The sequence below is a fragment of the Salvelinus fontinalis genome, chromosome 24, assembly GCF_029448725.1.
Source record: "Salvelinus fontinalis isolate EN_2023a chromosome 24, ASM2944872v1, whole genome shotgun sequence".
NCBI classification, from domain to species: domain Eukaryota; kingdom Metazoa; phylum Chordata; class Actinopteri; order Salmoniformes; family Salmonidae; genus Salvelinus; species Salvelinus fontinalis.
Window position 1 is genome coordinate 40,144,117 of NC_074688.1, and position 21,768 is coordinate 40,165,884.

At 44.3% G+C, this 21,768-nt stretch overlaps 1 protein-coding gene across 1 annotated transcript; it reads left to right on the forward strand.

The window, feature by feature from the left end:
• Window positions 1-9,515: 9,515 nt before the first annotated feature.
• LOC129822671 (extracellular calcium-sensing receptor-like) lies at window positions 9,516-13,541 on the forward strand. Its single transcript, XM_055881029.1, has 6 exons — window positions 9,516-9,727; window positions 9,990-10,278; window positions 10,361-11,185; window positions 11,576-11,803; window positions 12,028-12,151; window positions 12,631-13,541. The coding sequence occupies exons 1-6, from the start codon at window positions 9,516-9,518 to the stop codon at window positions 13,539-13,541; spliced, it is 2,589 nt and encodes an 862-aa protein (XP_055737004.1).
• Window positions 13,542-21,768: the final 8,227 nt, after the last annotated feature.

Below are 21,768 nucleotides of genomic sequence, written 5' to 3' on the forward strand. Positions count from 1 at the left end.
TAATGAAATACTGCCCTTGAACTTCACACCAAATTTGACAGCAAAACAAAATGTATAGCCCAAAGCTATCTAACATCACAGTTATTCAACCATCAGCTCTGACAATCAGCTTTGAGACTCTGACCTGGCCCTTCTAGAGCTTCAGGGCCTAAGCTCCCATGAGCCCTGACCCCACACTCTAGGCCTAAGGCAGACCACCCACTCAGCTCCACAGCTGACACCACAGACTCTAGGCTTAGGACAGAACACCCACTCAGCTCCACAGCTGACCCCACAGACTCTAGGCTTAGGACAGACCACCCAATCAGCTCCACAGCTGACCCCACAGACTCTAGGCTTAGGACAGACCACCCAATCAGCTCCACAGCTGACCCCACAGACTCTAGGCTTAGGACAGACCACCCAATCAGCTCCACAGCTGACCCCACAGACTCTAGGCTTAGGGTAGACCACCAACTCAGCTCCACAGCTGACCCCACAGACTCTAGGCTTAGGGTAGACCACCCACTCAGCTCCACAGCTGACCCCACAGACTCTAGGCTTAGGGTAGCTCCACAACTGAACCTACCCTATAGTCACTAGATGCATCTCCTTGCCTTATCCGTTCCCTCTTCTGCACTGATGTAAAAAAAAAAAAAAAAAAAAATGAAAGCAAATTGCCTTCTTTCATTCAAAAGTGCTGTGTTTTTTTAATCAGTGCAGATGAAAGAGGAGTAGACGAGGAGACACGTTCATGTCAGAGTATTGAGATGTATCAATTCCGTCCTGAATCCCTGGAGCTCTACTGCACAGCTGAAGTCCTGGAGCTCTACAACACAGTTGAAGTCCTGGAGCTCTACAACACAGCTGAAGTCTTGGAGCTCTACAACACAGCTGAAGTCCTGGAGCTCTACAGCACAGCTGAAGTCCTGGAGCTCTACAACACAGCTGAAGTCCAGGAGCTCTACAACACAACTGAAGTCCTGGAGCTCTACGAAACAGCTGAAGTCCAGGAGCTCTACAACACGGCTGAAGTCCTGGAGCTCTACCACACAGCTGAAGCCCTGGAGCTCTACCACACAGCTGAAGTCCTGGAGCTCTACAACACAGCTGAAGTCCTGGAGCTCTACAACACAGCTGAAGTCATGGAGCTCTACAACACAGCTGAAGTCCTGGAGCTCTACGAAACAGCTGAAGTCCTGGAGCTCTAGCAGACAGCTGAAGCCATGGAGCTCTACCACACAGCTGAAGTCCTGGAGCTCTACCACACAGCTGAAGCCCCGGAGCTCTACAACACAGCTGAAGCCCTGGAGCTCTACGACACAGCTGAAGTCCTGTAGCTCTACAACACAGCTGAAGTCCCGGAGCTCTACTGCACAGCTGAAGCCCTGGAGCTCTAGCACACAGCTGAAGTCCTGGAGCTCTACAACACAGCTGAAGCCCTGGAGCTCTACAACACAGCTGAAGTCCTGGAGCTCTACGACACAGCTGAATCCTTGGAGCTCTACCACACAGCTGAAGCCCTGGAGCTCTACAACACAGTTGAATCCTTGGAGCTATACAACACAGCTGAAGTCCCGGAGCTCTACTGCACAGCTGAATCCCTGGATCTCTATAACACAGCTGAAGCCCTGGAGCTCTACGACACAGCTGAATCCTTGGAGCTCTACAACACAGCTGAATCCCTGGAGCTCTAGCACACAGCTGAAGCCCTGGAGCTCTACCTCAGAGCTATGGCCAAACTGTGAAAGAGGACATTCCCCGTCAACATGCTATTGACCTACAGGATATTGTAATATAATATAGTAGATAGTACCCACCCCCCCACCCCCAGAATATTGATGATCACTGATGATGTCCCTCATGCACTAAAAAGCCATCCTGTTTTCAAAGCAGCACAGTGATGATACATTATTTCAATAGAAGCAATAATATCCACAGTCCCATCACGCCTGTCTCTGATTGGATAACTCTAGTCCACCAAACCCTGCAGCTTTACACCACTCCAAAACGTGTTTCCACTGCTCCAGTCCAATGGCGGTGAGCTTTACACCACTCCAGAACGTGTTTCCACTGCTCCAGTCCAATGGCGGTGAGCTTTACACCACTCCAGAACGTGTTTCCACTGCTCCAGTCCAATGGCGGTGAGCTTTACACCACTCCAGAACGTGTTTCCACTGCTCCAGTCCAATGGCTGTGAGCTTTACACCACTCCAGAACGTGTTTCCACTGCTCCAGTCCAATGGCGGTGAGCTTTACACCACTCCAGAACGTGTTTCCACTGCTCCAGTCCAATGGCTGTGAGCTTTACACCACTCCAGAACACGTTTCCACTGCTCCAGTCCAATGGCTGTGAGCTTTACACCACTCCAGAACACGTTTCCACTGCTCCAGTCCAATGGCGGTGAGCTTTACACCACTCCAGAACGTGTTTCCACTGCTCCAGTCCAATGGCGGTGAGCTTTACACCACTCCAGAACGTGTTTCCACTGCTCCAGTCCAATGGCGGTGAGCTTTACACCACTCCAGAACGTGTTTCCACTGCTCCAGTCCAATGGCTGTGAGCTTTACACCACTCCAGAACGTGTTTCCACTGCTCCAGTCCAATGGCGGTGAGCTTTACACCACTCCAGAACGTGTTTCCACTGCTCCAGTCCAATGGCTGTGAGCTTTACACCACTCCAGAATGTGTTTCCACTGCTCCAGTCCAATGGCTGTGAGCTTTACACCACTCCAGAACCTGTTTCCACTGCTACAGTCCAATGGCGGTGAGCTTTACACCACTCCAGAACGTGTTTCCACTGCTCCAGTCCAATGGCTGTGAGCTTTACACCACTCCAGAACACGTTTCCACTGCTCCAGTCCAATGGCTGTGAGCTTTACACCACTCCAGAACACGTTTCCACTGCTCCAGTCCAATGGCGGTGAGCTTTACACCACTCCAGAACGTGTTTCCACTGCTCCAGTCCAATGGCGGTGAGCTTTACACCACTCCAGAACGTGTTTCCACTGCTCCAGTCCAATGGCGGTGAGCTTTACACCACTCCAGAACACGTTTCCACTGCTCCAGTCCAATGGCGGTGAGCTTTACACCACTCCAGAACACGTTTCCACTGCTCCAGTCCAATGGCGGTGAGCTTTACACCACTCCAGAATGTGTTTCCACTGCTACAGTCCAATGTCGGTGAGAAAAAGTGTTGACGAACTGACTTGTTGGAAAGGTGGTATCCTGTAAGGACATTCTACTGCCATTGTTTGTCTATGGAGATTGTATGTCTTTTATACTCCTGTCAGCAACGGGTGTGGCTGAAATAGCCGAATCCAGTCGTTTGAAGGGGTGTCCAAATATGTTTTTTTATATATAGTGTACAACACAGAAAACTGAAGTATAACAAAACTGTTTGACATAGAAACACTGGATTTTTGTCCCCACAAAAAACAAAAACATTATTAATTATGAAATTATGAAAAAGATTTGTAACAGTCCACCCATGTGGCCAAAGAGCGTGATTTGGCAATTGACTGCAGGAAAGAGCTACCCCTATTTTGCTCCATGGCTGGCCCTGTAAAACCACACCTATTTGTTTTTTGTTTTTTATTTATTTCACCTTTATTTGATATGGATATGCTTTTTTTAACCAGGTAGGCTAGTTGAGAACAAGTTCTCATTTGCAACTGCAACATGGCCAAGATAAAGCATAGAAATTCAACACATACAACAACACAGAGTTACACATGGAATAAACAAAACATACAGTCAATAATACAGTAGAAAAATAAGTCTATATACAATGTGAGCAAATGAGGTGAGATAAGGGAGGTAAAGGCAAAAAAAGGCCATGTTGGCGAGGTAAATACAATATAGCAAGTAAAACACTGGGATGGTAGATTTGCAGTGGAAGAATGTGCAAAGTAGAAATATAAATAATGGGGTGCAAAGGAGCAAAATAAAAAATAAAAAATACAGTATAGGAAAGGGAGTTGTTTGGGCTAAATTATAGATGGGCTATGTAAAGGTGCAGTAATCTGTGAGCTGCTCTGACAGCTGGTGCTTAAAGCTAGTGATGGAGATAAGTGTTTCCAGCTTCAGAGATTTTTGCAGTTCGTTCCAGTCAATAACACAGTAGAGAAGTCTATATATATACACTGTGTGCAAACGAGGTAAGACTAGGGAGGTAAGGCAATAAATAGGCCGTGGTTGCGAAGTAATCACAATTTGGCAATTAAACACAGTGTCCAAAGAGGGGCCAGAAGTATACAGAATGGTGTCGTCTGCGTAGAGCTGTATCAGAGAATCACCAGCAGCAAGAGCAACATCAATGATGTACACAGAGAAGAGAGTTGGCCCGAAGATTGAACCCTGTGGCACCCCCAAAGAGACTGCCAGAGGTCCGGACAACAGGCCCTCCGATTTGACACACTGAACTCTATCAGAGAAATAGTTGGTAAACCAGGCGAGGCAATAATTTGAGAAACCAAGGCTGTAGAGTTTGTCAATAAGAATGTGGTGATTGACAGAGTCGAAAGCCTTGGCTAGGTCGATGAATATGCCTGCGCAGTAATATCTCTTATTGATGGTGGTTATGATGTCATTTAGGACCTTGAGGGTGGTTGAGGTGCACCCATGACCAGTTCTGAAACCAGATTGCATGGCGGAGAAGGTACGATGAAATTCGAAATGGTCGGTAATCTGTTTGTTAACTTAGCTTTCGAAGACCTTAGAAAGACAGGGTAGGATGGATTTAGGTCTGTAGCAGTTTGGGTCTAGAGTGTCACCCCCTTTGAAGAGAGGGATAACCGCGGCAGCTTTCCAATCTTTAGGATTCTCAGACGACACGAAAGAGAGATTGAGCAGGCTAGTAATAGGGGGTGCAAATATTTTGGCAGATAATTTTAGAAAGAGAGGGTCCAGATTGTCTACCCCGGCTGACTTGTAGGGGTCCAAATTTTGCAGCTCTTTCAGAACATCAGCTATCTGTATTTAGGTGAAGGGGAAATGGTGGGGGATTTGGCGGGTTGCTGTGGAGGGTGCCGGGCAGTTGACCGGGGTAGGGGTAGCCAGGTGGAAAGCATGGCCAGCCGTAGAGAAATGCTTATTGAAATTCTCAATTATCGTGGATTTATCGGTGGTGACAGTGTTTCCTAGCCTCGATGCAGTTGGCAGCTGGGAGGAGGTGCTCTTATTCTCCATGGACTTTACAGTGTCCCAGAACATTTTTGAGTTAGTACTACAGGATGCAAATTTCTGTTTGAAAAAGCTAGCCTTAGCTTTCCTAACTGTCTGTGTATATTTGTTCCTAACTTCCCTTAAAAGTTGCTAATGCAGAACGCCACAGGATGTTTTTGTGCTGGTCAAGGGCAGTCAGGTCTGGAGTGAACCAAGGACTATATCTACTCCTAGTTCTACATTTTTTGATTGGGGCATGCTTATTTAAGATGATGTAGAAGGCACTTTTAAAGAATAGCCAGGCATCATCTACTGACGGGATGAAGTCAATGTCATTCCAGGATACCCCGGCCAGGTGGATTAGAAAGGCCTGCTCGCAGAAGTGTTTTAGGGAGCGTTTGACAGTGATGAGGGGTGGTCGTTCGTTCGCAGACCCATTACGGATGCATGCAATGAGCCAGTGATCGCTGAGATCCTGATTGAAAACAGCAGATGTGTATTTGGAGGGCGAGTTAGTTAGGATGACATCTATGAGGGTGCCCGTCTTCACGGATTTGGAGTTGTACCTGATAGGTTCATTGATAATTTATGTGAGATTGAGGGCATCAAGCTTAGATTGTAGGATGGCCGGGATGTTAAGCATGTCCCAGTTTAGGTCACCTAGTAGCACGAGCTCAGAAGATAGATGGGGGGCAATCAATTCACATATGGTATCGAGGGCACAGCTGGGGGCAGAGGGAGGTCTATAGCAAGCGGCAACAGTGAGAGACTTGCTTCTGGAAAGTGAATTTTTAGAAGTAGAAGCTCGAATTGTTTGGGTACAGACTTGGATAGTAATACAGAACTCTGCAGGATATTTTTGCAGTAGATTGCATCACCGCCCCCTTTGGCAGTTCTATGTTGGCGGAAAATGTTATAGTTAGCGATGGAGATTTCAGTGTTTTTGGTGATTTTCCTAAGCCAGGATTCAGACACGGCTAAGACATCCGGGTTGGCAGAGTATGCTAAAGCAGTAAGTAAAACAAACTTAGGGAGTAGGCTTCTAATGTTAACATGCATGAAACCAAGGCTATTACGGTTACAGAAGTCAACAAATGACAGCACCTGGGGAATGGGAGTGGAGCTAGGAATTGCAGGGCCTGGATTAACCTCTACATCACCGGAGGAACAGAGGAGAAGTAGGATAAGGGTATGGCTAAATGCTATACGAACTGGACGTTTAGCACGTTCGGAACAAAGATTAAAAGGAGCCGGTTTTCTGGGCTCGATAGCATAGATTCAAGGCATAGTGTTCAGACAAAGGTAAGGTAGGATGTGAGTACTTTGGAGGTTAAACCTAGGCATTAAGTAATGATAAGAGAGATATAGTCTCTAGAGACGTTTAAACCAGATGATGTCATCGCATATGTGGGAGGTGGAACAACATGGTTGGTTAAGGCATATTGAGCAGGGCTTGAGGCTCTACATTGAAAAAAGACAGGAATCACTAACCAGGACAGTAATGGACGAGGCATATTGATATTAGAGAGAGGCATGCGTAGCCAAGTAAACATATGGGTCCAGTGAGAGGTTGGGCTGAGTGGGGACACGGCGATTCAGACAGTTAGCAGGCCGATGCTAACAAGCTAACAGTTAGTAGGCTGGGGCTAAACAAACTAGCAGTTAGCGGACTGGGTTAGCAAGCAAGCAGTTAGCAGGGGCTAGTAGTTAGCAGACCGGGGAAGGCAAGCTAGCAGTTGGCAGACCGTGGCAGGCAAGCTAGCAGTTAGCAGACCGGGGCTAGCAAGTTAGCCTTTGGGGGACGTCGCGATGGGGGTAAGTCTGTTTTTGGTTCTTCTTGCGGTAACGTCGATAGACCAGTCGTGAAATTAGTAGGGTTCCAGGTAGCTCTAAGTAGCTAGTAGGCCTAGCAGGTTAGCAGAATGGGCCTTCAGCGGTCGTTGCGCTTGAGGGGCCAGTTGGATTCCTCGGGCAGATTATGTAGGTATTCCAGTAATAGAGGATCGGCGGGGTTCCGTGCCCCGTACCGGCAGTAGAAAGGGTCCGGATATTGTAGCCTCGGAGTGGGCTTCGGTGGTAGCACAGGAGCCCTGGCCGGGCTAGCTTCAGGCTAATTGGTGCTTGCTCCGGGATGGAAACGCTAGCCAGGAGTGGTCACCCGGGATTGCGGTTAGCTAGTTGCGAACATCCAGATGAAAATGTTCAGAGTTTGCGGTAGGAATCCGGGGATATGAAGAGAAATAGGTCCGTTATGCTCTGGTTTGAGTCACGTTGTTCGAACTGGTGAAAGCTTTCCGAGCTAAAGGTTAGCTGATGACCGCTGGCAATGGTTTGCTAACTGATTGCTGGTAGGTAGGTAGTTAGCTTCAGTTGGCTAGCTTCAGTTGAGGGATTCCAGATACGAAGTAAATAGAAAAACTTTTGAAAAAAGCAGATCCACGCCACATTGGGTGAGGCGGGTTGCAGGAGAGTATTTAGAAGTTGAGGTTTAGGAAAATATTTTAAAATGATATGCGAAGAAAAAGATGTAAAAAGATATATACAAGGGACATGACAGGACAAAGACAAAGACGTCTGACTGCTACGCCATTTTGGATCAAACAGTGTGTATGTGCCAATACAACTTCCTTTCCTTCCCTAATGTGTGGCTCATTATTGCAATTGAAAACATTTATGTAACAAACCCTGCTGAAGTAAAACATGTAACATTTAGAGTAAACCATGTCTACTCTCTGTCCCCTAAAGATAACTGTGTCAGTGTGCAGTGAGAGAGGCTGTACATAATGGAAAGCCTGTATGCTGTTATGACTGTGTCACATGTGCAGAGGGAAAGATTAGCAATGCTACAGGTACCACAAGCCCAACAACCAACAAACACAGAACTACAATTGCTCTCTGTGTGTTCTAATCCATTTTTTTTAAGGATTCAATTCCTGATTAATGTAATGTCTAGATTATGACATCATGCCTTCTACTTCAACTACTAATCCGATTGAGCTGACAAATGAAGTGTTTACCATGAATGCAGTCTCCGCGAACACAGGAATATTGCCATTAAATTTCAATTGCTATATAATGCAGATCTTCCACGATACTTCTGCGATACAGATTGAATCCAGCCCTAAGAATTCTAGCTTTATTTGCCAAAAAAAGTAACATGTTTGACCGTAACAAGAATGATGACTTCATCTTAAATCAGCCATGAGTCCCCTTCTGACAGGGGGAATGGAAGCTTATAGTGGTAGGGAGGGGCAATTGAATGCAAACTTCACAAAATAAATGCAGTTGTTAAAACATTTATAGCCTATCTGTCTATGGGTAATAGGGTCAATGTGTAACGATTTACACACTCAGTTTTTCAACACAAAATACCAGAAAATTGCCAAAAAACGATAGTTTCCCCATTATTAAAACGAGAGTCCAGTTCATGTAACAGGGTTTGCCTTACAATGAGGAAGTTTTATTTTTCCTTCAAATAAAAATTCACTAATCACATGAAATAAATAATAATTATCAACAAAATAACAGGGGATTTAAAATGATGGTGAACAGACATTTCGGGGTTAAGTTGATTGAAATCTGCCGGGAAGCCACAGTGTGCACAGAGGGACATGTGAAAATGCTGAATTTTTACACTTTAACAAGTCTTACACATAAAAAAAAATCTTCATAAAAAAATATCATGTTCATTTAATAGAACAGGCTTTTGAAATGCAATATTGGTGCACAATTTCTACTTAAAATATTAAAGGGATGCAAATGGGACCCTACTGCTCATCAGATGCACAGCCTAAATTAAACTAGTAAGTCAACATCAGACATATTTCAGTTTGAAGTTTGTTAGGAATGCACTCCCATATCCCATAAAAAATATGTGATCAAGGTGTGTGAATATCTGTTTTCTAATAAGGTTTGGTGATTAGGGTGTGCACTGAGAGATTACATCTGGAGGTCAAGGTGTAGGTAAACATGCAGGGTTGAGAGGGAAGCACAACTATACACACAAAGGACTTGAATCTGACACCTTCATCCACCTGTATACTGTGTGCTGGCATTAGCGGTCCTAAAACACACAGAACCTGTATTCGTTATGACTCACTAGGAAAACGTGTATAACAACATTGGTCAAACTTAAATATGCAGGAGTTTAAACATGTAATACAGGGTATTTGTTATAAAACAGTTGTGTTGTGTATTTTGGCAGTAGCACAGCCAAAACACAGCCCTTATGACCTCATCCTTCTCTGATTTGCTTAGAAGAAAGCGTCACAGTCTTCAGCATGTATAAACCCAGACATTTTAGGGGGTGGAGGTCAGGTCTTCCCTGATTCAGTTAGGAGGCCTCTTACAGAGTGTGTGAAAGAGTGTGATGCAGCTGCTGTGGGTGGTAGTGATGGGGGTGTTAGGAGCCTTTTGGGCAGAGGGAGAGGAGGCTCTCTGTCGGATACTGGGGAGCCCAGAGTTCCCTATGCTGTCCAAGGAAGGAGACGTGACTATAGGAGGAGCCTTCTCCATCCACACCAAAATCTCAGAGCCCCGGCTCTCCTTCACAGACACACCACCTCCTCTCACCTGCTCCAGGTAAGCTCTCCTTCACAGACACACCACCTCCTCTCACCTGCTCCAGGTAAGCTCTTTCACAGTCACCCAGTCTCTGTGATGGATTTGTGTGTCATTGACTTGACAATTTTTTTGGGACGAATAGAAAAGAAGATTGGAATCTTAAGATTCAAAGAAGAACTAAACCTGACAATGAAATCAGACCATGGTCATTTCTGCAGTTTCACATCTTCTACCAGACGAACCTAATGCAATGCTATTTTTACCCATTTTGTTTCCGCAGCATGAACCTCTTAGATTTTCATTTAGCTCAGACCATGATCTTCGCCATCGAAGAGATCAATAACAGCAGTTCTCTGCTCCCCAACATCTCTATTGGCTACAGGATATATGATAGTTGTGGCTCGACTCTTTCCTCCATGCGTGCGGTTATGGCTCTGATGAACGGTCAGGAGAGGACGGTGGGAAAGACCTGCTCTGGCCAATCAGCAGTCCACGCCATCATCGGTGCCTCTGATTCTTCCTCCACTATTGTGATGTCACGATCCACAGGAGCTTTTCAAATACCAGTGGTAATGAAGTCACACATAAAGTTGAACAATACTGGCTGATGAAAAATGATTACTATTGTCTTATTCCTCCTGTTCTATCTAGATCAGTCACTTTGCCACCTGTGCGTGTCTGAGTAACAGAAAGGAGTTCCCCTCCTTCTTCAGAACCATCCCCAGTGACTTCTACCAGAGTAGAGCCCTGGCCCAACTGGTCAAATACTTTGGTTGGACCTGGGTGGGGGCTGTTAGAAGTGACAACGCCTACGGCAACAACGGCATGGCGACCTTCGTGGAGGCTGCCGGTCTGGAGGGTGTGTGTATAGAGTACTCTGAGGCTATCTTATGGAACAACCCCAGGGAGCAGATAGCCAGGGTGGTTGAGGTGATCAGCAGGGCCAGCTCCAAGGTTGTGGTGGCTTTTCTGTCCCAGTGGGAGATGGATGTTCTGCTGGAAGAGGCACTGGCCCAGAACCTGACCGGGCTGCAGTGGGTGGGCAGTGAGTCCTGGATAACTATTGATCGCCTGGCCACTAGGAGGAGCTCTGCTGTCCTCAGCGGCACTCTGGGATTCACCATCAGTAAGTCTAAGATCCCAGGCCTCAGAGAGTTCCTGCTCCGGGTCGGTCCAGCCCAGGATCCAAACAACACCCTGCTCAGAGAGTTCTGGGAGATCACGTTCAGTTGCAGGTTTTCCCCTCAGCAGGAGAAAGATGGTGGGCCTAGGCAGAGTCAATGCTCTGGGTCTGAGAGCCTGGAGGAAATCAGTAACCCCTTTACTGACACTTCCGCGCTGAGGTTCTCTAATAATGTGTATAAGGCAGTGTATGCTGTGGCCCACTCCATACATGACCTGCTGACCTGCAGGCACGGCGAAGGCCAAGGTTGGAATAGGAACTGTGCACACAGAGACAGCATTGAGCCAGGACAGGTGACCAAAAGTAAATTTTGTTAAACTGATTTGATTATTGACTGACAGGTTTTATGAAAATGCCAAATATTTACAGTCAGACAATGTTATTTCTAAAGTACTTTAATTCCACAGTCTTAGAAAAAAGGTGCTATGTAGAACCTAAAGGGTTCTTCAGCTGTCCTCATAGGAGAACCCTTTGAGGAACCCTTTTTGGTTGCAAGTAGAACCATTTTGGATTCCATATAAAACCTTTTCCATAGAGGGTTCTACATGGAACCCAAAGGGTTCTATCTGGAGCCAAAAATGAACCAAAAATGAACCTTGAACCAAAAAGCTTTCTCCTATGGGGACAGTGTTGTGTATGTATTTTACTCTATAAGTACATGTTGATTATTTTAACTCATGCAGGTGCTGAGATACCTGCGAGACGTAAACTTCACCATGAAGTCTGGGGAGAGAGTTTATTTTGATGAGAACGGAGACCCCACAGCCATCTATGAGCTGGTGAACTGGCAGAGAGACCAGGCAGGAGAGATTGTGTTTGTCACCGTGGGGAATTACAATGCTTCTCTCCCTAAAGGAGACCAGTTTGCCATGAATGGAATACAGATAGTATGGGCTGGCAATCCCTTAAAGGTACACAGTTACACAGAAAACACATGGTTGCAAGTACAGGTACTTTAAAAAAAATACAGATAATGACATTAAATATATTTTAATTGATGGGAGAAATCTCTTGACACAAACTGTGAGAATGAATTGAATGATTGTGTAACCAATGGGTTTAATAATGTGAGTGAAGGATTAAAGAGAGAGAGAGACAGGGAGAGGGAGTGAGCAGGTGTTGTATTGTGTTTCAGAGGCCTCGGTCTGTGTGCAGTGACAGCTGCCTCCCAGGGTTCCGCCAAGCAGAGATCAAAGGAATGCCAGTCTGCTGTTTTTCCTGTATTCCCTGTGCTGCTGGAGAGATCAGCAACCTAACAGGTGAGACAACTGATACCACCGCCAGCCCTATACTCTTAGAAAAAAGGGTTCCAAAAGGGTTCTTCGGGTGTCCCCATAGGATAACCCTTTTTGGATCCAGGTAGAACCTTTTTGGTTCCAGGTAGAACTATTTTGTGTTCCATGTAGAACCCGCTATGGAAAAGGTTTTAAATGGAACCCAAAATGGTTCTACCTGGAACCAAAAATGGTTCTTGAAAGGGTTCTCCTATAGGGACCGACGAAAAGTCCCTTTAGGATCTAGGTAGCATGATTTTTCTAAGAGTGTAGCCTTCTGGGAGCCCTAAGCAACATTTATTTTTGTTCTGGGGAACACTAGCGGCCTCTGATGTCGCTCTGACTGATACTAACCAAATCCATTGACCAAAAAGATACATCAAATGTAGAATGTGTTAACTTCTAGAATATATTACACGACTTGACTATAGATCAGGGTTCTAACATTAGTGTTTTCCTTGTAGATTCAGCTAAATGCACACAGTGTTCCCTGGAATACTGGTCCAACGGAGACAAGAGTCGCTGTGTCCCAAAGGTGGTGGAATTTCTCTCATTTGACGAAACCATGGGAATCCTTCTGGCTGCAATCTCATTGGTCGGAGCGTGTTTAACCATAGTGGTGTCATTGGTCTTTTTTTGCTTCCGAGAGACTCCGATCGTCAAGGCCAGCAACTCTGAGCTGAGCTTCCTGCTGCTCTTCTCCTTGACTCTGTGTTTTCTTTGTTCTCTTACTTTCATTGGCCGGCCCTCTGAGTGGTCCTGTATGCTGCGCCACACAGCGTTTGGGATAACCTTTGCTCTGTGTATGTCCTGCGTCCTGGCGAAGACCATAGCGGTGGTGATAGCTTTCCAGGCCACAATGCCAGGCAATACAGTTCCCCAGTGCTCTATTCCTCTCCAGAGAATCAGTGTGTTCAGCTGTACCCTCCTACAGGTGGTTATATGTGTCCTCTGGTTAGCTCTCGCCCCTTCAGTCCCAGTCAAAAACACAGCCCACGCCACTGAAAAGGTCATTCTAGAGTGTGATGTGGGTTCAGCTATTGGTTTCTGGGCTGTGTTGGGGTATATAGGACTCCTGGCTCTCTTGTGCTTTGTGCTGGCTTTTCTGGCTCGAAAGCTGCCTGATAACTTCAGTGAGGCAAAATTCATCACCTTCAGCATGCTCATATTCTGTGCAGTCTGGATCACCTTTATCCCAGCTTATGTCAGCTCTCCTGGGAAGTTCACTGTAGCTGTGGAGATATTTGCCATTTTGGCCTCCAGTTTTGGGTTGCTTTTCTGTATATTTGGTCCAAAGTGTTATATCATATTACTTAAACCAGAGAAAAATACAAAAAAACACATATTGGGGAAAAGTCATGCAAAATCACAATAATGTAATTTACGGAAGGGGGACTTGGAGGAAAAAGGTTTCAATTTATTTCAGGGGGAGGTTTTAGTATTTTTTTTATCTAGTCCAGAAGAGGGTCATGTAATTTGTAATTGTTGACATTTCAATATTTTTAATTGTTTTAGAATGAGTTGCTTATTAGGCTATATCTCCATGTGTGCCCGATGCCTAATCCTCATCTCTGATTATCCACACTGCGCGCAACATCAAGTGCGTCTATAGGCTGTTTAGTGTGGTCTCAATCAAATGATCCACACCGTAGGCTATAGTCCTAGGCTATACAAAGTTCATGCTCGGAGAAGCACAGTTATTTATTTTTATATAGAAGCACTGTGGCTAGGAAAAACTCCCTAGAAAGGCCAGAACCAAGTCAACCTAGAGAGGAACCAGGCTCTGAGGGGTGGAAAGTCCTCTTCTGGCTGTGCCGGATTGAGATTATAAGAGTACATGGCCATATAGGCCAGATGGTTCTTCAAGATGTTCAAATGTTCATAGATGACCAGCAGGTCAAATAATAATCAGTGTTTGTAGAGGGTGAAAAATTCAGCACCTCAGGAGTAAATGTCAGATTGCTTTTTATAGCCGAGCTTTCAGAGGTTGAGACAGCAGGTGCGGTAGAGAAAGAGAGAGAGAGAGAGAGAGTCCAAAACAGCAGGTCCGGGACAAGGTAGAACGTCCGGTGAACAGGTCAGGGTTCCATAGCCACAGGCAGAACAGTTGAAACTGGAGCAGCAGCACGACCAGGTGGACTAGGAACAGCCAGGAGTCATCAGGTCATCAGGTGGTCCTGAGGCATGGTCCAAGGGCTCAGGTCCCCCAGGAGGGGAGAGAGAGAGATGGGAAAATTAGACACCAGATAAGACAGGAGAATTTCACCAGATAGGACAGACTGAACCTAGCCTCCCAGCACATAAACTATTGCAGCATAGATATTGGAAGCTGAGACAGGCCGGGTGAGGGAAACACTGTGGCCCTGTCCTACGATACCCTGTGATTTTCACAGACAGCGGTACCAAACCCCTTTATCATGCAAAACCCGGGAGTTTTTCTCCTGCGCTGCGTATGAGAGAATGGATTAAGATAAGGCTAGCGCTCTGTCAAATTGAACAGGCCCTGAGTGGTACAACCCTGCCAGGCTATGCATTGGAAGAGCTTGTGTGCGGGCGCAGTGATTTTAAAGCCATAAGGATCTCTTCAATGGTGTATAGCCCCGACTCCAAAGTGACAATTTTAGCATGTGAACAATTTGATAGTACAAATGCGACCAAGTCTGTCAGCTCATATGTGTTTTCCTAAGCCTGCAAGGAAGTACACTTTTTAATGCCAGTGTTTAGCTTTAAATGGATTGATTACCTTATATTCATAACCCTGATGAATAAGCTAGACAGTCTTTTTCAAAATCGTGAACAATTACATCGCTGGCTGCTTCTATCCTTAAGCCATACCCCGGGTCTACATGCATAACTTACGGAGCCTTGAGGGAGCGTGTGTGGGATATCCTGCGAGCAAGAGAGTCTGTCTTGACGATGGTGAATTGGAGACGGATGGATGTATAAACATATAGCCGGGCCCTTTATCTGTAATAAAGGAATAGTAAACATTTTTACATAATTATAGCATGTTTTAAAAGGTCTGTTTAAAAGGGTATTAATGCTTTATCTCACCCCTTAATGAACGGGAATCTCTCGTTTTCGCCCCGGTCTGTCGCAGAGAAATGCAATGACTTAAAAAAAATCTATGTCTTATTTTATACGAATACAGACTTTCCTACAACAGCATGTTATAAACATTTAAAGGTTATTAAAAGTTTAGTACTGTGTCTGGTAATGATGTATAACTGTTGTACATCCAATGTTTATACATAAAACATACATGCATGTTTCAATATTGCGCAGTAAAATTGTTTAACTAATTATAACATGTTTTAAAAAGGTCTGTACTAAATATTATGAATTAAATAAATGGTTTTAAAGCGGTATCTCACCTTTAACGAAGGGGCTCTGTGTAACGATCATCCTGGGAAGAAGGTGACCAAAACGCAGCTTGGTAAGTGTTCATATTATAATTTAATTCAAAACTGAACACTAAACAAAATACCAATGAGAAAGAACGAAAATGAAACAGTTCTGTTAGGTGAAGACACACAAAACAGAAAACAACTACCCACAAACACAGGTGGGAACAAGATACCTAAGTATGGTTCTCAATCAGAGACAACGATAGACAGCTGCCTCTGATTGAGAACCACACCCGGCCAAACACATAGAAAAGGACAACATAGAACAAAACATAGAATGCCCACCCCAACTCACGCCCTGACCAAACCAAAATAGAGACATAAAAAGGAACTAAGGTCTGGGCGTGACCCCGGACTAGGGACTAGGGACCCTTGCAGTGGGCCCCGGACAGGAGGGCGACTCTTGCAGCTCCGGACAGGAGGGCGACTCTGGCAGCTCCGGACAGGATTTTTAATAAATCAAAACTCACTGATCAAAACAACAAACAACCAAACGAAACATGAAGCTACTGATGTGCACTAAGGCAATAATACACAGACAAGATCCCATAACACAAATGAGGAAAATGGCTACCTTAATATGATCCCCAATCAGAGACAACGATAAACAGCTGTCTCTGATTGGGGAACCATACCAAGCCAACATAGACATACAAAACCCCTAGACATTCAAAAACCCTAGACATACAAAACCCTGGACATGCATAACTAGCGTACCCACCCTAGTCACACCCTGACCTAACCAAAATATATAGAAAAACAGAGATATCTAAGGTCAGGGTGTGACAAATCAGCGTTTGTAGGGTATCCATCCTTTACCCAGTTTCTCCAGGGAATAAATGATTTGGAACAGCCTTCGTTAGAAGGGGATTCAGCGGGGCAAAACGCGTGCAGCCAATCCTCATCACAATATTGTCGACGTAAGTCCAATAATAAAATCCATAACAATATTTATACATTAAAAACAAAAAGTGTGCACCCTATATTAAAAACTATTTTTGTGTTTACAGCTGACAGACCGCAAAGATGAATCCCGCCGGCAATATGGACTCCGAACGACTACAGCGGAGACGATGACATAGATGCTATTCTCCAGTTATGGACGAACGTGTTTTCAAACAAACTGAGAACCGAGGCTATAACCTACATCAACTCCCCCGGGAAACTCCACCCACACGTTCCATATTCCAGACCCAAACAAGCAACGCACAACTTATGCGCAAGTACATTGCGCAGATTCACCCAAGCCCGAAAAGTGTTACTGGGCCGGAAACTTACTGCTTTAACCTTTACCGCTCCAGCGTTCCGCCAGCGGAACTCCTCCAACATTCCACTGAAAAGGCAGAGCGCGAAATTGAAAAGATATTTTTTAGAAATATTTAACTTTCACACATTAACAAGTCCAACACAGCAAATGAAAGATACACATCTTGTGAATCCAGCGAACATGTCCGATTTTTAAAATATTTTACAGCGAAAACACCACATATATTTTTGTTAGCTCACCACCAAATACAAAAAAGGACAGACATTTTTCACAGCACAGGTAGCATGCACAAAGCCAACCTAACTAACCAAGAACCAACCAAACTAACCAAGAAACAACTTCATCAGATGACAGTCTTATAACATGTTATTCAATAAATCTATGTTTTGTTCGAAAAATGTGCATATTTGAGGTATAAATCAGTTTTACATTGCAGCTACCATCACAGCTACCGTCAGAAATAGAACCGAAGCAGCCAGAGTAATTACAGACATCAACGTCAAATACCTAAATACTCATCATAAAGCATTTCTGAAAAATCGATGGTGTACAGCAAATTAAAGACAAACATCTTGTGAATCCAGCCAATATTTCCGATTTTTTAAGTGTTTTACAGCGAAAACACAATATAGCATTATATTAGCTTACTACAATAGCCTACCACACTACCGCATTCATTCATCAAGGCACGTTAGCGATAGCAATAGGCACGTTAGCGATAGGGAATAAACCAGCAAAAGATATTAATTTTCACTCACCTTCATAAACCTTCATCAGATGACAGTCCTATAACATCAGGTTATACATACACTTATGTTTTTTTCGAAAAGGTGCATATTTAGAGCTGAAATCAGTGGTTATACATTGTGCTAACGTAGCATCTTTTTCCCAGAATGTGCGGATATTTTTACGACACTCAACTATTCTGACCAAATAACTATTCATAAACGTTACTAGAAAATACATGTTGTATAGGAAATGATAGATACACTAGTTCTTAATGCAATCGCCGTGTTAGAATTCTAAAAATAGAGTATAGAGTACCCAAAATCTGGGCGCAAACGACTATTTCACATGTTCGACAGATATATGAAATAGCATCATAAAATGGATCCTACTTTTGATGATCTTTCATCAGAATGTTGTACAAGGGGTCCTTTGTCCAGAACAATCGTTGTTTGGATTTAGAATGTCCTCTTCTCCAGTCAATTAGCACGGAAAGCTAGCAAAGTAGCACAAAGCTCTCCTTCCTGAACAAAGGCACACAACGCAACACGCCTAACGTCACGAAAAAATTTCAATAATCTAATAAAACTATATTGAAAAAACATACTTTACGATGATATTGTCACATGTATCAAATAAAATCAAAGCCGGAGATATTAGTCGTCTATAACGGCAGCTTTTAAGAAGGCAAAACCAGGTCCCTTCACGCGCTCTCCAGAAAACAGGAAACTGGTGACACGTCATACAAAGCGCTTTTATTCGACCCCAGATCAAGTTATACACTCCATTTCTTCTCTCACTGCCTGTCGATATCTAGTGGAAGACGTATGAAGTGCATGTATACTGATATATATGAAGCCCATTTATAGGCAGGCCCTAGAACAGAGCATCGATTTCAGATTTTCCACTTCCTGTCAGGAAGTTTGCTCCAACTTGAGTTCTGTTTTACTCACAGATATAATTCAAACGGTTTTAGAAACTAGAGAGGGTTTTCTATCCAATAGTAATAATAATATGCGTATTGTACGAGCAAGAATTGAGTACGAGGCCGTTTAAATATGGCACGATTTTCCCCAAAAGTGAAAACAGCGCCCTCTGTCCTCAACAGGTTAACCTACCTACCTTATTTAACCTCTACCGCTTCTCCCTCCCGGATCCGGGATCCTGCTCATCAAAAAAGCTGACTAGCATAGCCTAGCCTAGCGCCACAGGGATATCATATAATATAATTTCATGAAATCACAAGTCCAATACAGCAAATGAAAGATAAACATCCAGCCATCATTTCCGATTTTTTTATTGTTTTACAGCGAAAACACAATATATATTTATATTAGCTCACCACAATAGCCAAACACACAACGCCATGTTTTCACCATGTTTTCACCGCCAACATAGCTTTCACAAAACTCACAAATAGAGATAAAATTAATCACTAACCTTGAACAACTTCATCAGATGACAGTGTTATAACATCATGTTATACTATACATTTATGTTTTGTTCGAAAATGTGCATATTTAGAGGTATAAATCGTAGCTTTACATTGCAGCCACCGTCACAAGTAGCACCAAAACAGCTAGAATAATTACAGAGAGCAACGTGAAATACATAAATACTCATCATAAAACATTTATGAAAAATACATGTTGTACAGCAAATGAAGATAAACATCTTGTGAATACAGCCAATATTTCTGATTTTTTTAGTGTTTTACAGCGAAAACACAATAAATATTTATATTAGCTCACCACAATAGCCAAACACACAAAGCCATTTATTCACCGCCAACATAGCTTTCACAAAACCTACAAATAGAGATAAAATTAATCACTAACCTTTGAACAACTTCATCAGATGACAGTCTTATAACATCATGTTATACAATACATTTATGTTTTGTTCAAACATTTGCATATTTAGAGCTACAAATCATGGTTTTACATTGTGAATACGTAGCCATAATGCACCAAATTGTCCGGAGAAATTTTGGACAGTCACGTAATCTAACCAAAAAACTCATCATAAACTTTACTAAAAAATACATGTTGTAGAGCAAATGAAAGATACACTGGTTCTTAACTTCTTGTCAAAATTGGGGCGCTGTTTCCACTTTGGAAAAAATCGTACCCAATTTAAACGGCCTCGTACTCTTTTCTAGATTGTACAATATGCATATTATTATTACTATTGGATAGAAAACACTCTCAAGTTTCTAAAACTGTTTGAATTATATCTGTGAGTAAAACAGAACTCATTTGGCAGCAAACTTCCAGATAGGAAGTGAAAAATCTGAAAACGATGCTCTGTTCCAGGGCCTGCCTATTCAATTGCCTAATTTCTATGGATTTGCCTGCACTGCAAACGCCTTCCACTAGATGTCAACAGGCAGTGGAAGGTGGAATGGGGTGTCTAGCTTGATCTGAGGTCGAACAAGAGCTCTTGGAATGACGTGACCACAATTTCCTTTCTCTACCTAGGCGCGGAAGGACATCAAGCTTCTATCCTTCTATCCTGTCTTCCAAGACGGCGTAGCAGTGTAGACGTCTTTGTCCTGTCGTGTCCCGTGTCCCTTGTATATATCTTTTTACATATTTTTCTTCGCATATCTTTTAAAAATACTTTCTTAAACCTCAACTTCTAAATACTCAACTGCAACCCGCCTCACCCAATGTGGCGTGGATCTGCTTTTTTCTAAAGTATTTCTATTTACTTCTGATCTGGAATCCATCTACTGAAGATAGCCAGCTAACTGCCTACCAGCTATCAGTTAGCAAACCATTGCTAGCGGTCATCAGCTAACCTTTAGCTCGGAAAGCTCTCGCTAGTTCGAACAACGTGACTAAAACCAGAGCATAACGGACCTATTTCTCTCCATATCCCCGGATTCCTACCGCAAACTCTGAACATTTTCATCTGGATCTTCGCAACTAGCTAACCACAATCCCGGGTGACCACTCCTGGCTAGCGTCTCCATCCCGGAGCAGGCACCGGAGCAGGCACCAATTAGCCTGAAGCTAATTAGCCTGAAGCTAGGGCTCCTGTGCTACCACTGAAGCCCACTCCTGGGCTACAAGACCCGGACCCATTTACTGCCGGTACGGAGCACGGAACCCCGCCTATCCTCTACGACTGGAATACCGACATAATCTGCCCGGGGACTCCAACAGGCCCCTCAGGCGTGACGCCCGCTGAAGGCCAATTCTGCTAACCTACTAGGCCTGTTAGCTACCTAGAGCTACCTGGAACACTACTAATTCCACGACTGGTCTATCGACGTCACCGCACGAAGAGGCAAAAACAGACTTCCCCCCCCATCGCGACGTCCCCCAAAGGCTAACTTGCCTGCCCCGGTCTGCTAACTGCTAGCTTATCTTGCAGCTAGCGCAGCCAGGAGCACAATTCTATAATTCACAACCTCTCTTTCGCCATCGCTATCCGGCTTGGATTCTCTGTCGACACGACCACGTCTGGTTTGCAGACGTGCCCTCAACCGGTGCCCTCAACCGGCCTCCGTCTGAGCAGACCCCCTCCGTCTGAGCAGACCACCCCCCCGGGCTACTAACTTTAAACGCGTGCTAGCTTAGTGGAGGCCTCACTACTCCATCTACGGCTGCCCCCTGGACACTATGATCACTTGGCTACATAGCTGATGCCTGCTTGACTGTCCATTAATTCACGGTACTCCATTCTGTTTATTTGTGTTTTATCTGTCGGCTCTGTGCCTTAACTCAGGATCTGTGTGTAGTTAATCCGACCCTCTCTGCCCAGTCGTCGCCATTTTTACCTTCTGTTGCTGTGTTAGCTGACTAGCTGCTGTTATTTCACCTGCTGTTTTAGCTAGCTCTCCCAATCATGACCTGCAATCACTTTATGCCTTATTGTATGTCTCTCTCTAATATCAATATGCCTTACATACTGTTGTTCAGGCTAGTTATCATTGTTTTGGTTTGCAATGGACCCCGTAGTTCCACTCTCCGTACCTCTGATACCTCCTTTGTCCCACCCCCCACACATGCGGTGACCTCACCCATTGAGACCAGCATGTCCAGAGATACAACCTCTCTTATCATCACCCAGTGCCTGGGCTTGCCTCCGCTGTACCCGTGCCCCACCATACCCTGGTCTGCACATTATGCCCAGAATCTATTCTACCACGCCCATAAATCTGCCCCTTTTATTCCTTGTCCCCAACGCTCTAG